General features: G+C 47.0%; 1 protein-coding gene across 1 annotated transcript in view; it reads right to left on the bottom strand.

Moving 5' to 3' along the window:
* Positions 1–15,270, bottom strand: part of LOC119169265 (lysosomal acid lipase/cholesteryl ester hydrolase) — a 261,381-nt gene that overhangs the window by 40,110 nt on the left and 206,001 nt on the right. Inside the window, exon 6 of the mRNA XM_075890735.1 lies at positions 1,415–1,567. Coding sequence (XP_075746850.1) covers positions 1,415–1,567 — 153 coding nt within the window. The remainder of the gene's footprint in view (positions 1–1,414; positions 1,568–15,270) is intronic.

Here is a 15,270-nt window from a genome sequence, read left to right as displayed (position 1 = left end):
TCTTGCGCTCCATGTCATTGGAGCAAATGTTCGTGGCTCTCTGGAGTAACGTGCTTACAAATAAGGCCTTGTGGCAGGCGGGATGGGAATAATCATATTGAAGGCAGCGGCCGGTGTACTTTTTGGTTTCAGTTGAAATTGTTTCCCGGTTTACCTACCAAACCATACAGAGATCTGTCGAATGTTTACATTCATATACAGTGCGATGCTGCTACATGACCTGGTAGGCTCTAGAAGGAGGTCTATAGAAGGCAACTTCACCTCCATTGGTCGTGCTTCGTCAAGAAGGGCGAGCTTTTTATCTGCTAATGAAATGACATTTGAGTACTTAGGCTCTTCGAGAGTTCCTGGTTGCTTCAGGTGGTTGGTCATATTTCTCGACAATAACTAGACTTTCGAGCACGCTCTGCTATATTTGGGGTTACTTTACGCACAAGTTTCTCTCCACACAAAATAAGGTGCTTTCTCTTTCTCTGGCTCTATTTTCGCAATATTGGATCTAAAAACAGCAAGCCTTACTTTGCATCATAATAAAATTGATTGTTATACACTAATTTCTTCACCATAGCAGTTAAGCTAATTTTTTTTATAAAACCCCATAAGGCCCTATCTCTCATTTCGACATTTGCACGAAGGCCACTGATGTGATCGAACAACATTCCACTGGTACCGCCCTAAGATCGGTGATTGTGCCAACCACCCCATCTCCCTGTCTGGTGAGCTGCCTATTTTCTTATATAATGGGCGAATGAAAATATTTATAACATTTCTGAATACCAAAATAAACGACGACAAGAAGTATTGTGCGGCAGCTGCTGTTGTTTTATTCAAGATTTCACTAATTTTGGTTAGCTTCAAGAGAATTTGTAGCATGTTCATACTTAGTATCTGCGACCAATCTGAAAATGTTGTGATTCATGTGCTTTTGAGCACCACACACCAGATGTTCGCTACGTGTCCGAAATAAACGACGTAAGACTTTCTCCTTAAAAAGTCTGTTTAAGGCACTCGTTCTTCACAACAAATGATAATACTTTTTTTCAATTTTATTGTTACTGTTGCTATTTTAATTTCAAGTTGAACACACAATGGCTTTAAACATAATTTGGCACCATTAGCATTTCTCAAGTAGGAGAAGTTTTGAAGCTCCGGGTTGGTATGTTTCCTTTCTCGCTCACCTTCATAGTAAAGGCTGTTTAAGCCAAAACAACTGCTAATGCATAAAATTTATTCCGACTTTAAAATCACCTGTGCCGAGCATGTATATCTCACTGTCTTCAAAGACGCCTAATCGATTTTCAATTGGTTATTTGTTTCCTATTCCCGTTTAGGTTTTAAAGGAAGGTACATTTTATTATGAACTTACTGCATCTGCCATTTAAAAAAACGTCCTAAGAAAAAAAAGCTGCAATACCTTGTTCATCTGCTCAGGACTGCTTAAAAGCGTAATTGACAATAAGAGGCTGCACGGTTGTCCTTGAAGAACGCCGCATACGAGCTTTGTCAGCTGCCTCGAAGCTTCTGGTAGGTTGAAATAACCACTGTCTTTCAGAGGATCCAGAAGAAGCTGTATAAAAGAAAGTGAAGCGACGGATTGAGATATCACGGTTGGCGAACGGTTTCTCGATCTGCCGGTATTCGAGGGAACATGTTGGTAATGAAGCTAATACATTCATTGCATTGCTGGAAAAAAATGATCGCATAGCAATGAAACAAGGCCTAACAACTAAAACCAGTCTGAATGTTTACAAGGCATCAATGCAAGCCAACTTTCTTCGTAATAGAAAGATTAGTACACCTTTTTGTTCACTTTTTATGTGAATACGCTCATATAACTAAACACTTTTATCAACTTTTAAACTGTTGCGGAAATTCTTTGCTACGCACATTCACAGAAGGCACAAAAGCATTAGGTTGAAACATCTATGTCTCAGCAGAAACAACCATTTGACGAAACTGAATCTATTTCATGGTGGTCATGGGTATTGTGATCCTCTACATCGAGAGAAACAGTGGTGATGTTGCATTAAATAGACGTTTCCTGAACGCTGTCACAGGTGTCATTCTGTAAAGTCATCAGAAAATTCACCAGGTTGTGTTTGCTTGAACATTGCTTAAGGCAACTTGACAATAGCGCAGAGGCACTCCATAAACCTCAATGTGGTTTACACAATCATCTAATTTTACGAACGAAGCTCCTTGAGGTGTAGACAGCTTCGTTATAGTATGTTTTAGCCACTCCTGTTTAGTTTAAAAATTGCTCACTAGATTGCGTTGTGTGTATATATCCTTGCGAGCATTATCAATGAATGGCGTTAGTGCTCTCCTTATAGTGGACGATTGAAGATGATAGATGGAGCTGTTATAATAAAAAATTCAGAGTATATTCATCGAGGGAATGATGATAAGTTGGCAGAAGTGCCCATCTGTCTGTAAGATGCGCGCTCTAGTGTGATAGGAGCAGACGGATGGGGGGTCAGACAGACGGACAGACAGGCAGGTGGACGGATGGGCTAGCGGATGGACGGTTTGAGAGACGAATGTACATACGCACGCTTCGCCCCACTCCCTATTCTTCACTTCGTGATTATGCTGTTCATTTTTTTGTTTCACTCGTGCGTAATTGAGTGATCGCCGATGCCACCAACTAACCATAGGTAACATCTGTGTGCTTAAACAAAATTATGGTCACACGTTATTTCTTTTATTACCTGAAACTTTTCAGCTCATCCGCTACCCCCAAATTCTGCAGCGTGTCGTCGATTGTTTCATCCCAATCACAAACTCTGCATAAATAGAAGCCGCTATGCATGCAGTGCGCAACAAGTCATAGTTATATGTATATTCACACATCTGGCACATTAAGTTTACCATGACGCCCAGAAACCTTTCTTCGCGTCTCAGGAAATGCACACAATTTCAGACGGCCGCATGAAATAGAGACCTATATGACTACATGTTTAGAATGGCAGTGGTGGTTAGCCAACTCCTCTTGTGACGCCTTGTTTGTATATATATATATATATATATATATATATATATATATATATATATATATATATATATATATATATATATATATATATATATATATATATATATATATATATATATATATATATATATCAGGGCAGTTACTACCAGTCACGGGCTCAGCCCTTCATCGTAGCCGTCTTCTAGCTGCTCCGACTACATACTGTCTCTCTCTCTCTTCCCCATTACACTTGTCCCGGTAGTGAAGAGGAGCCGTCTTGGTGACTCACAGCGGAGCGAGCACGAGGGGATCGTAGTAAGCATTTTAAGCGGCTGATGACGACTGCCTCACGAACACGCCATCGTCTGCCATCGGCAGGTGTCACAGGTTTGACCACGTAGTTGACCGGTGATGTGCATTGACGGTACGGACCACTGTACTTGGGTGCAAAGCAAAGGACAAAGGTGCCGGGGGACTAGAATGGAACCGAAAGCCATACAACTGAACCTTCGACGAAGCTGCGAGCAGGCATGTCTTAGTCAAGCCGTTCTTTTTGGAGACCTTATGCGAAGGGCGTAAATGAACTTGCTGATTGGCGGCTCCCTTCGGTGCACTGAGCAAGTTTGCAGGCTTGGCGGTATTTTGAAGCATCTGGGTGGTAAGTGAGTATCGTGTCAAGCGTAGAACAGAGCTCATGTCCGTACAGTAGCAAAAAGGTAAAAACCGAGTAGTTCCTTGAGTAGCCGTACTATACGCATGCGTCACAAAAGGGAGCACCAAGTCCCACTATAATGATCGTAGGGTATGTACATAGCGAGCATATCACCGAACGTGCGGGTAAACCACTTCGTCAAACCGTTTGTCTGCGGGCGCTAGCTCGTAGTGGTGCAATGAATAATATTGCACTTACTGAGAAGCTCCTGGACAATTTGCGATAGAAACGCACGCCCATGGTCGCCAAGCAGCTCGCGTGGAGCACCATGGCGAAAAACAAAGCTCCGCAAGATGAACAAGGCAACATCACGAGCAACAGCAGCTGGCAATGCGGCGGTTTCAGCGTAACGGGTGAAATGGTCAAGGACCACAATAATCCAGTGATTTCCAGCAAGAGTACAAGGTAATGCGCCGTTGATGTCGATGTCAATTCTATCAAACCGTCGAACTGGACACGGCAATGGTTGTAATTCGCCAGAGGCATGACAAGTTGTTTTCTGTCACTGACACTCAGTGCAGGAACGTATGTACTTGCGAACGTTCGAGTACATGCCACACCATGGGCTCTTCCTCGATCTCCAAAGGCATTTGACTCCATACAATTCAAATCATTCATTCATAAATTATCAAGTTATGGGGTGCGTGGAGTTGCATTACAACTGCTTAAAAGTTACCTAGAAGATCGTTATCAATATGTAAAACTGAATAACACCATTTCTGCAAAGATAAAGTTGAACCAAGTAGTCCCCCAAGGGTCTATACTGGGGCCATTAATGTTCCTTGTCTCTATAAATGATATTGTCTATATACCTCATTCTCCTGAACTTATAATGTACGCTGACGATACGAATGTTTTCTTTACATCAGACAATCTAATATCACTTGAGGTTAGTGTAAATAATTATCTAAGCAATCTTTCAAATTGGTTAAGGCAAAATGGACTGCGCTTGAATGCAAAAAAAACAACCTATATGATATTCCGACCTATAAACAAACCTATTAGTAACATAGCTGTAAAATTCGAAGGAAATTGCATCGCACATGTTAGGGAACAAAAGTTTCTTGGTGTATGGTTTCATGAGGAATTAAACTGGAATACACATGTAAATCATCTTATCACCGCATTAGCGCGAATAGTTGGTTGTTTTTTTAAAACAATGCACTTAATCCCATTGAGGTTAAAAATAAGTATTTACTATGCACTCTTACATTCTAAAGTAAGTTATGGGATGTTAGTCTGGGGAACGACATCACAAGGGAATTACCATAAGTTAATAACTATACAAAAGAAAATATTGCGCTGCTTTGAAAATTACAGGGGGAATCTACAAGACTTGCGCACTGCTCCACTATTCACTAAACATTCCATACTCAGAATTGATCAATTATATCATTTTAAATTACTTCAGTTAATACAAAAGACTAAGCTATATGAAGAAAGTTGCACCAAAAGACCACACTACAGTATGCGAGAACAAAAGAAACGAGCTCCTGGAACAAGAACCAAGTACGAAAAACAAAGTATTGCTTACCAGGTACCTCAGGTTTTAAATACCCTTGCAGATCAATTGAACTTTAGGGCTAGTAGTGCGACTTTCAAGAAACAAATAAAGAACTTATTCATAACCACCGGTCTACACTATCGAAACTACGTAATGAAGTCTCATGCCTCTGCAAATGCTTAAATTATTCATAAACTTCTATGTCAATTATAAGAGTGTATACAGCGGAATTCATTGTATTTGCATGCATTTTGTGTCTGTTTTCGATGTTGTTTCATTGATATTGTGTAGTTGTGAAATATAACGAGAGTGACCTCTAATTCTTAAAATGTGTTATGTAAACTTCTTATGCTATTTATGTTTGAATTTTGTGTTTACAATTTCAGGTTGCTTGAAATCAATGTATTGAATATATATATTGTTTAAGCTTTGCACTGTCACGGACTGCGGAGGGACAAGGGCCTTTGTCAGGCTGTTCGCCTTTAGCCCTTTGCCCCTGCAGTGAGCTCTGTATCTGGCTTACTGTAAATAAAAATCCTACTACTACTACTACTACCTTAAGAATCGCTGGCGAAGCCGGACATATGTTTTCAAGATGCCAGCGTGGGCATATTCAGGGTTTATATTGAAGTACGCGCATATGTTGGAGCGCAAATGGCGACTTAAAACAAGAAGTCGTTTCCCACCAGCCAGCTTATAGTTGTGACAGTACACATGGCAGCCCCTAACACATGAGGAACTTGTGTATTTATCATGTGTTGTCGAATGTGAGGGTTGATTTGGGCGGGGTTATTTGCTAACCTCCCTGCCCTTCCTCTTTCAATCCTCCTCCTCCTCCTTGACGACTTAGTGCACGAGGTAGACGTGGTGTGGTGTCAACGAAGAAGAGGAGGAACATCGATGAACAGGGCTATCCAAGGGCCCTTGCACTGTTTCGAAGGCATGCCAGCGGTATATATGCTGTCAATGGTAGCTTCAGTAAAAGAAACAGGTGAATGGCTGAAGAAAGGGGCGAACGAGAAAGAGTGTCTGCGTCGATGTGCATGCGGCCTGAGCGATAATTCACGTGCATATCGAATTCTTGTAAACGTCGCACCCAGCGTCCAAGCCGTCCCGAAGTATCGTTCTGTAAAGCGAACCAACAGAGTGAATGATGGTCAATAACGACAACAAACGGGCGTCCGTATAAGTAAGGACAAAGTATTTGTAATGTCCAAAAATACCTAAACATTCCTTTTCAGAAACCGAGTATTTGTACTCTGCCTTGGTGAGGGCGTGACTGGCATACGCAACTACATACTCCGAGAATCCAGGCTTGCGCTGAGCAATGACAGCACCAAGTCCTATGCCACTCGCGTCCTTGTGCACATTGGTTGAAGTGGCGAAAATTGGTGGTGAAGTAAACAGAAGGCGTAATGTTGCGAAAGCATCATCGCTTGCTGGTGACCAATCAGAGCGGTGTCCTTAACCGGTGATCAGCTGTGTCAGTGCTGCGATTATCGAAGCAACGTTCTGCACAAAGCAGCTAAAATAAAGAATTGAGACAGTCATAACTGTTATTTCAGACGAGGTAAGAGCGTCGGCCTAGCCAGCGAAAGCAGCAACAATGTCCGGAGCGAGCGTCTCGAGCTTAGCACTGACGATGTGTTTTTCGAGCTATGCATGACCCACTACTTCTTCAATACATATTTCCTCCTCACTGAAGACGGAGCCAAGTAGGTGTCCTAAGGTGTCGTAAGGACAAATGGTTCGTGATACGGTTTGAGGCGATCCGCGTGTATGATTTCGTGGCCTCGGTGATGCAGGTCCGGAGTGGGCATGAGAAGTTCGATGAGGTAGTTGACAGCGGAAGTTCGCTGTATGACGCAATAAGGCCCGTGGTACCTGCTGACGAACTTTGTAGAGGTACGTGGAGCAGCAGTGGGAAGCACCCACAGCCAAACAAGAGAGTTGGGTGAAAACTGGTAGTGGGACAGTCCATCATCGTGACAAAATTTCTGTAGCCCTTGTTCTTGTGTTGTAAGGGTGCGAGCTAATTGCCGACATTCTTCCGCATACCGAGCGGCTTCGGAAACTGGTGAGCCTTTGGATGAGTCGGGTCGGTAGGGGAGAATCGGGTCGATTGGAGCTGGTGGCTCTCGACCATAGAGTAAAAAGAAGGGAGGTCGTCGCTTGAGGCGCCGTGTTGTAAGCGTAAGTTACGTAGGGAAGGATAAGATCCCAGTTGGTGTGGTTGGAGGCGACATACATAGAAAGCATGTCGCTAAGAGTGCGGTTGAAACGTTCGGTCAAGCCGTTCGTTTGTAAACAATATGCGGTAGTACAGCGGTGAACGACATGGCATTCAGCAAGAAGTTCATGAATTACATTCGCGAAAAAGACGTGGCCTCGGTCGCCCAAAAGTTAATTCGGAGCGCCGTGACGCAGAAAAAACGTTGGAGCAGAAAAGACGCAACGTCACGTGCCGTCGTGGCTGGTAGAGCGGCCGTTTCTGCATATCTCGTGAGATAGTCGATCACTGCAATAATCCAGCGATTCCAAGCTCATGTATATGGCAGAGGAGCAAAAAGGTCTGTTCCAACCCGGTCGAATGGTCGCACTGGGCACGGTAACGGCTACATTGGTGCAGTAGAACGACTAGGATTGTGCTTGCGGCATTGGCACTCTGTGCAAGATCGAATGTACTTTTGAAGGAATGTGTACATGCCGCGCAAATAAAACCGAAAACGTAGCCTGGCGTCGATTTTAAACAAACCGGCATGTGCACACTGCGGATCGGCATAAAAAGCACCACATATGCTGGCACGGAGATGCCTGGGTATGACGAGTAGCCATTTGCGGCCGTCAGGGTGGTAGTTGCGGCGATAAAGTATTCCATCACGGATGGCGAGGTGGGAGGCTCTTTGGTGTAGCGTTCGAGATGGCGGGTAGGCGAGTGTTTCAGATAGGTAATTCATCAGAGACACAATCCACGAATCTTTGCGCTGCTCCGCAGCCATGTCAAGGGGTCCTGATAGTGGAAGTAAGTTGTCTTGGATGGAGACACTCGCAATATCAGTAGAAATGGGCGAACGCGAAAGAGCATCGGCATCGGCATGCTTTTGGCCTGAGGGATAAATCACACGGATGTCGTACTCTTGGAGCCATAAAGCCCATTGTGCCAAGCGTCCGGAGGGATCCTTGAGGGAGGATAACCAGCAGAGCGCGTGGTGATCGGTAACGACGTCGAAAGGGCGGCCGTACAGATAAGGCTGAAATTTCGCAATGGCCTAGATGATCGCTAGGCATCCTTTCACAGTTACCGAATGATTTGCTTCTGTTCTTGTAAGAGTGCGGCTCGCGTACGCAACAACATATTCTTGGTAGCCAGGCTTTCGTTTTGTGAGTACAGCATCAAGACTGACACCGCTAGCATCCGTGTGGATTTCTGTGGGAACGCTTGAATCAAAATGTTGCAGTATGGGTGGTGATGTAAGCAGTTCACGAAGCTTCGCAAAGGCACTGTCGCAGGCTGTAGACCACGCAGATAGATTGCGGGCTCCCTGAAGTGGGTCTGTCAGAGATGCCATGATCGAGGCGAAATCCCGGACGAAGCGGTGGAAGTATAAGCAAAGCCCAATGAAACTACACAGCTGCTTGAGAGACGCGGGCCTCCGGAACTCGCTTACAGCACGTAGCTTAGCGGGGTCCCGGAGAACGCCATCCTTCGACATGACGTGTTCGAGAATGGTCAGCTTGCGTGCTCCAAAGTGACACTTCTTCAAGTTTAGTTGGAGGCCTGCTGCAGAAAGGCAGCGTAGAACCTGTTCCAAGCAACGAAAGTGCGTGAGAGAATTGGGCGAGAACACCACCACATCATCTAAGCAGTGCAAACACGTGTTCCATTTGAGGCCTTGTAAGATAGTGTCAATAATGCGCTGAAATTTTGCCGGCACATTGCATAGGCTGAATGGCATCACGTTAAATTCGTATAAGCCGTCTGGTGTAACAAAGGCAGTTTTTGGTCTATCATCCGGATTCGTGGGCACTTGCCAATACCCAAAGCGTAGAACAATGAAGGAAAAGAACTCTGCGCCTTGTAAAGAGACGAGGGTGTCATCGATCCGAGGCAAAGGATAAACATTCTTTCGTGTTATTTTGTTTAAGCGACGATAATCTACGCAAAAGCGTATTGTGCCATCCTTCTTTTTAACTAAAGCAACCAGCGACGCCCAAGGACTGTTTGATAGTTGAAAGACGCCGCGCTTTAGCACGTCACCTACTTGCTCATCGATGACACGGCGTTCAGTCGGTGAAACACGGTGCGGTCGCTGTCGTAGTGGTAGGTGATTACCTGTGTTGATCTGGTGGCATACAGTAGATGTTCGACCTAAGGTAGCGCTGTTACTGTCAAAAGATGGCCGAAACTTGTCAAGAAGGTTCAAAAGCTCACACCTCTGTTGTGGGTTTAGGCCTTCGTCGAAGACACTGTTGAAAATGTCGGCAGTTGAAGGGCCATTTCCGGAACTACAGGAGAGGGCGCTGACTTCCAATGATCCACCAGGAACGTCAAGTGTAGCGACGATTTCGAATGATTCGATTGAACCGATACATTTGCCCCGAAGCAACGTGATCGTGAATGGGATTGGATTTTCCATAGGCACGTCGGTCTCACCACCTTGAAGAGTAACCAGAGCGGTAGGGAGCGGTGATAGGTGGCGATGAACGAAAGCAGCGGAAGGTGTGAAGGATTCGGTAGCGTCTACGATGGTGGAACACGACACAGGTGTAAAGACAGTAGCGCGCGGAGGGATCTGGGTGTCGTCACTAATGTCGAACTTCGAGTAGGAAGGGTGATCGTCCGCAGGTAGGGCATCATCAAGGGGACAAAAAACGACTTCGGCACGAGCGCAATTAATGACAGCTTGGTGCTGCGAGAAAAGCCTAAAATGATGTCGTGACAACAGTGCCGGAGTACTACGAATTGCAATGTGTAGGGCACTCCTTGAATTCCAAGTCTGGTGGTACACGCGCCCACAGGCTGCACAGGCTGTGCAGTGGCAGTACGACGACACGAACCCAAGTAAGCAGTTGTAACTTTACAATTGAACAGCAAACTTTTTCGGCAATTACAGAAATGGCGGCACCAGTATCAATAAGGGCAAGTACAGGTACACCTTCAAGAACGGCATTAATTACATTCGGCAGCGAACGAAGAGGGCTTGTGCTTTGCGACGAGGACGCAGTTCTTGCCTCGGGAACTGCGTCATTTAATTTTCCTCGTCGATTGTAGGGGGGCGTCGGCGCATCGGGGAGGGTGAGCGAGGACGTCGAGAAGGAGATCGGCGATCGGAAGGTGGTCGGTGGCTTGGTCGAGGAGGGTGCAATTCGGGGTCTGGATTGTAGAGAAACGTGTGGTCGTACTTATACGAACGTGGGTTTTCACGTGAATGAAGTGAGCGGCGGCGGCACATACGTGCGAAGTGTCCGGGTAGACCACACGAAAAGCAGATCGTTCAGTTGTCGACAGTGCGCCATGGATTAAAGACTCGGTGGACGGGAGGTCGTGGCGGCTGGGCGGCATAAACAAGAGGAGGCAGTCGAGGTGGCGCTCGGAAAATTCGTGGTCGTGGTCGTGCTGCTGCTTCTGCTTACGTCAATGGTGCAATACCTGGTGGCACCAACTGCGGAGGAAGGACCTCAGATACTTAGTCTTGTATAATAGTCAGTAGTTTAGAACTAAGCGGCGCACTGCGCACCTGAAGGCTGGAGATGAGTGACAGTTGGCGGGCAACTTCTTCGCGCACAAAATCTTTGATCTGCGAGAGGAGGACGGGATCTTGCGAGGGAGTTAAGCCGGACATCGATTCCTGATGTGGGACACACGGCGGGTGACGAGACGTTGCCGGCGGAGCTCATCATAGCTTTGGCAGAGCTCTGTAATTTGAGCGACAGTAGCCGGGCTTTTCGAAATGAGCATCTAGAATGCGTCCTCGTCAATAACCTCAAAAATATGCTTGATGCGGTCCACCTCTGTCATGTTCGCATCGACGCGTCTGCACAAGTCAATAGCGTCTTCTATGTAACTGGTAAAATTTCAGATCTTGACTGAAGGCGCTGCTCCGCACTAAGTTTGCGGACAGTAGTACGACTGAAGTCTTCGCTGAACTTTGTCTTGAATGATGTCCAGGTTGGAACGTCGGCTTCGTGGTTCCAAAGCCACAAGTGGGCAATGCTACTGAGGTAAATGCCGACGGTAGCCAGTCTCGTGGCTTCGTCCCATTTGTTTAAGACACTCACGAGTTCGTAGGTAGCCAGCCAGTCGTCGACGTCGTGGTCATCAGTGCCGCTGAATATGGCCTGGGGAGCCCTATGACTCCCGAGGCCATCGTACGATGGCCTGGGGAGCCATAGGTGGAGGGCTTGTGGCAGATGCAGTGGTCATAGCGGCAGGTCGAGTCCGGCTTCGTAGCTCTAGGATTGCGAGGAGACCCAGCACCTCCACCAAATATAATAAAGAATTAAGACAGTCAGAACTAATATTTCGGACGAGGTAGGAGCGTAGGCCTAGCCAGCGAAAGCAGCGACAATGTCCGGAGCGAGCGTCTCGAGCTTAGCACTGATGATGTGTTTTCCGAGCTATGCATGACCCACTACTTCATTACACAGCTAACGTAAGAGCACAGGCCGACGAAGCGGCAAAGCGCTTTCACGATCGTAGGCCCACGGAACTCAGCGACAGTACGGAGCTTCTATGAGTCTGAGAGAACGTTATGTTTTGAGACAAGGTGGCCTAATATTGTGGGCTTCTGAGCTCCAAAGTGGCACTTCTTAATGCTTAGTTCGAGGCCTGCGCTCGTGAGGTAGCTCAAGATTTTGCTGAGACGATGGAAGTGGCTGTCGAATTCATGGAAGAAAACAACGACACCATCCGAATAACACAGGTATGTCTTATATTTTAGCCCACGTAAAACTCTATCAGTAATCCTTTCGATTGTTGCTGGTGCATTACAAAGGCCGGAGGGCATTACAATAAATACATATTGCCCATCGCACGTCACAAAAGCAGTTTTTGGTTGATCTGATGGTGCTAAGGGGATCTGTCAATAATCGGGCTGAAGTTCTATTGATGAGAAGAATTCAGCGCCTTGAAAGCAGTTCAGGGCATCAACGATGCGTGGCAAAGCGTGTACGTCTTTAGGAGTAACTTTCTTTGAACTGCGGTAATTGACGTAGAAGCGAATTGGGCCATCGTTTTCTTCACAAACACCACAGGTGAAGATCACGGACTGCTGGAGGGCCAAACGACGCCACGTTAATGTATGTCGGCCACTTGCTCGGTGATCACACGATGCTTAACAGGAGATACACGGTAGGGATGCTGTCACAGAGGCGCTTGGGAGCCGGTGGTATTGTGAGGAACAACAGTGTACGTTCGATCTAAGAACACCTGCTGGCAATCAAACGAGCCACAAAACTGGTGAAGAAGTTCCAAAAGCTTCTCGCGGTTTAGTTCTTCATGTTCGCCATTAACTGAGGTGCCAAACAAATTAATCTTTGCGTGAACAGGAAGGGGCATACGGCGTCAGTGCAATAGGATGCAAATAACTTTCACCGTCAAGGCCGAAGATTGAGGACACGTCTATATCTTGTAAAGTTCCAATACATTTTCAGTGTTGCAAGGCTTTGGGAGACGGCAAGGAATTCGGGAAAAAAATGGTAGTGCCTGTCAAAATATTTAGGACGGCAAACGCGAGGCTCTTTCGACGTTGAAATGTTTGGGAAGGCGTAAACACTACAGGCTTAGACAAATTGGCTCAAGACACGAGAACGAAGGCCGCGATAGTCAGTGGTATGTAAATGTCGTCGGCGACAAACAGCTTTCTCGACGCAAGTTCCGAAGACGAAGTACACAACGCAGGTAAGGCTACTTTAGCACGAGCACAGTCGATAACAGCATTATTAAGAGACAGGAAATCCCAGCTGAGGATCACATCGTGAGAACACGCCTGTAGCACAAGCAAAATCAATGGTATACAAATCCTCGTAACTGAGAACGCGTGCGGTACAGGCAGCTGATTGTCGAATATGCAAATCGTAATGGGGTTTTTCTTCAAAACCAACTGCCTGGTTTTAGGGGCGTCAGTGACTGTTACTGGCTCAGCTCTTCGTCATGGTCGTCTTCTAGCTGCTCAAACTAGATACTGTCTCGCTCTCTGTTCCCCACACATATATATATATATATATATATATATATATATATATTGTCACAGGTAATGGGTATGAGCCATCAACTGTAGGTGGAATCCTTTGGAAGTGAAGAAAGAAGAGGGCTTTTGCGTCCTGGTCTGAGGGCAAGCAAGACGTCGTTTCGTCGCTGTCGGTAATTTTGTTCGTGGCACTGGTGGAGGTGCGGGGTAAGTGCGCCTCGGCTGCAGATTTTCAGCCGACACACCGAGCTACTTGGAGACAGCTACAGCTCCCACGGCAAGAAGCAGTCGACGCCTGCGAGGACTATCTCCCGAGTACGGTCCCCTCTCTCAAGACGAGATGGCAACTTCAACTAATAACCAGGTGAGTCAAACCAACGACGCCTATTCTTTTCTCCCGCATGTTTTTCATGCGCCGCAAACACCACGCTCATTTCATGGAGACATTTATGAAGATGTTGACGACTGGCTTGACCACTTCAATCGAGATGCCAACATCAACGAATGGAATGAAGCTCGCAAGCTGTGGAGAGTTTACTTCGCGTTAGAAGACTCTGCCAAAAGGTGGTACGAGAATCACGAGGGTTCCTATGCGACGTGGCATGAGTTCAGCCGACAGTTTCGTGATGCGTACCGCTGCACTGAAAGGAAAGAAAGAGCGGAGCAGGCAATCTCGTCTTGAAACCAACGACCCATCGAGAGAGTTTCGATGTTTGTCGAGGAAATGTTTCGACTCTTCAAGCGTGCTGACCCTGCAATGTCCGAGAAAGAGAAGGTGCGACATTTCATGCGTGGGGTAAAAGAGCAGCTCTTCGCCGGACTCGTGCGCAATCCACCGACGACTGTGGCAGAGTTCATAAATGAGGCAACCACAAAGGAGCGTACTCTCCAGTATAGGTCGTCACAGTATGAACGCCACGACGTGACCCCTGCTGCATGCTTTATCGGGGCTGACAGCGAGAGGCATGCACCGCTGAGTTCATAAGAAGCGTTGTGCGGGACGAGCTGCGCCAACTCCAAGCAGCGGGACCCCAACGATCCGTAAGTGATCTCGCAGACTTAATCCGAAATGAGATCCGACAGGTGGTCACCCCACTCGCGCCAACAAGGCCTGAGGCCCCTGTGCTGACTTATGCGGCGGCTCTGCGATCTCCTGCACCACATGGCCCTGATCCCGCCACGGGGAGAATGGATCAGGCTAGTCATCGATACCAGGGCACCTAATTGACTCCGCCACCCGCCTCAAGGTTTCCGAGTGCACCAACTTATCGTCCGTCTGGATCGCGGCAGAACGCCACAAAGGCCAGCGTGTGGCGTACGTCCGATAACCGTCCGCTCTGCTACCACTGTGGCGAAGCGGGTCACGTCTACCGTAACTGCCAGTACCGCCAACGTGGTCTCCGTGGCTTTCACCCTGATGCTCGGTGCCCGCGTTACGGTGAGCGTCCTCGCGACATCGAAGCGTACCTTACGGGCCAGCAAGCTCCTCGCCTTGGTCAACGCCCCCAATCACGATCACCATCACCTCGCCGCCCCACGTCACCTAGCATTCCCTCGTCATCCTATGCTCCTTTCAGAGGCTGGTCACCGAGTCCCCACAGGGGAAACTAGAAACCGCGGCTCCTGGGGGTGAAGCCGCGTCCCAACGAACTGTCAAAGAGCCTCCTTCGACACAAAGACCCGACGAAGACCGTTCTGACTTTCCAGTCGTTTCCGAAAGTCATCAGACTGTTTCCGCCGACTTCACCGTACACGTGGATAATCACGTCGTCACTGCCCTTGTCGACACCGGCGCCGATTATTCGGTTATGAGCAGCGCCCTAGCATACCAACTGAGGAAGGTAACAGGTAACTACCCCTTGGCAAGGACCGCCGTTGCGCACGGCAGGTC

Source organism: Rhipicephalus microplus, chromosome 3, assembly GCF_043290135.1.
Source record: "Rhipicephalus microplus isolate Deutch F79 chromosome 3, USDA_Rmic, whole genome shotgun sequence".
In the NCBI taxonomy this organism is placed as follows: Eukaryota; Metazoa; Arthropoda; class Arachnida; order Ixodida; family Ixodidae; genus Rhipicephalus; species Rhipicephalus microplus.
The sequence above is the reverse complement of the archived record's forward strand: the minus strand, read 5'-3'. Positions and strand labels throughout refer to the sequence as shown.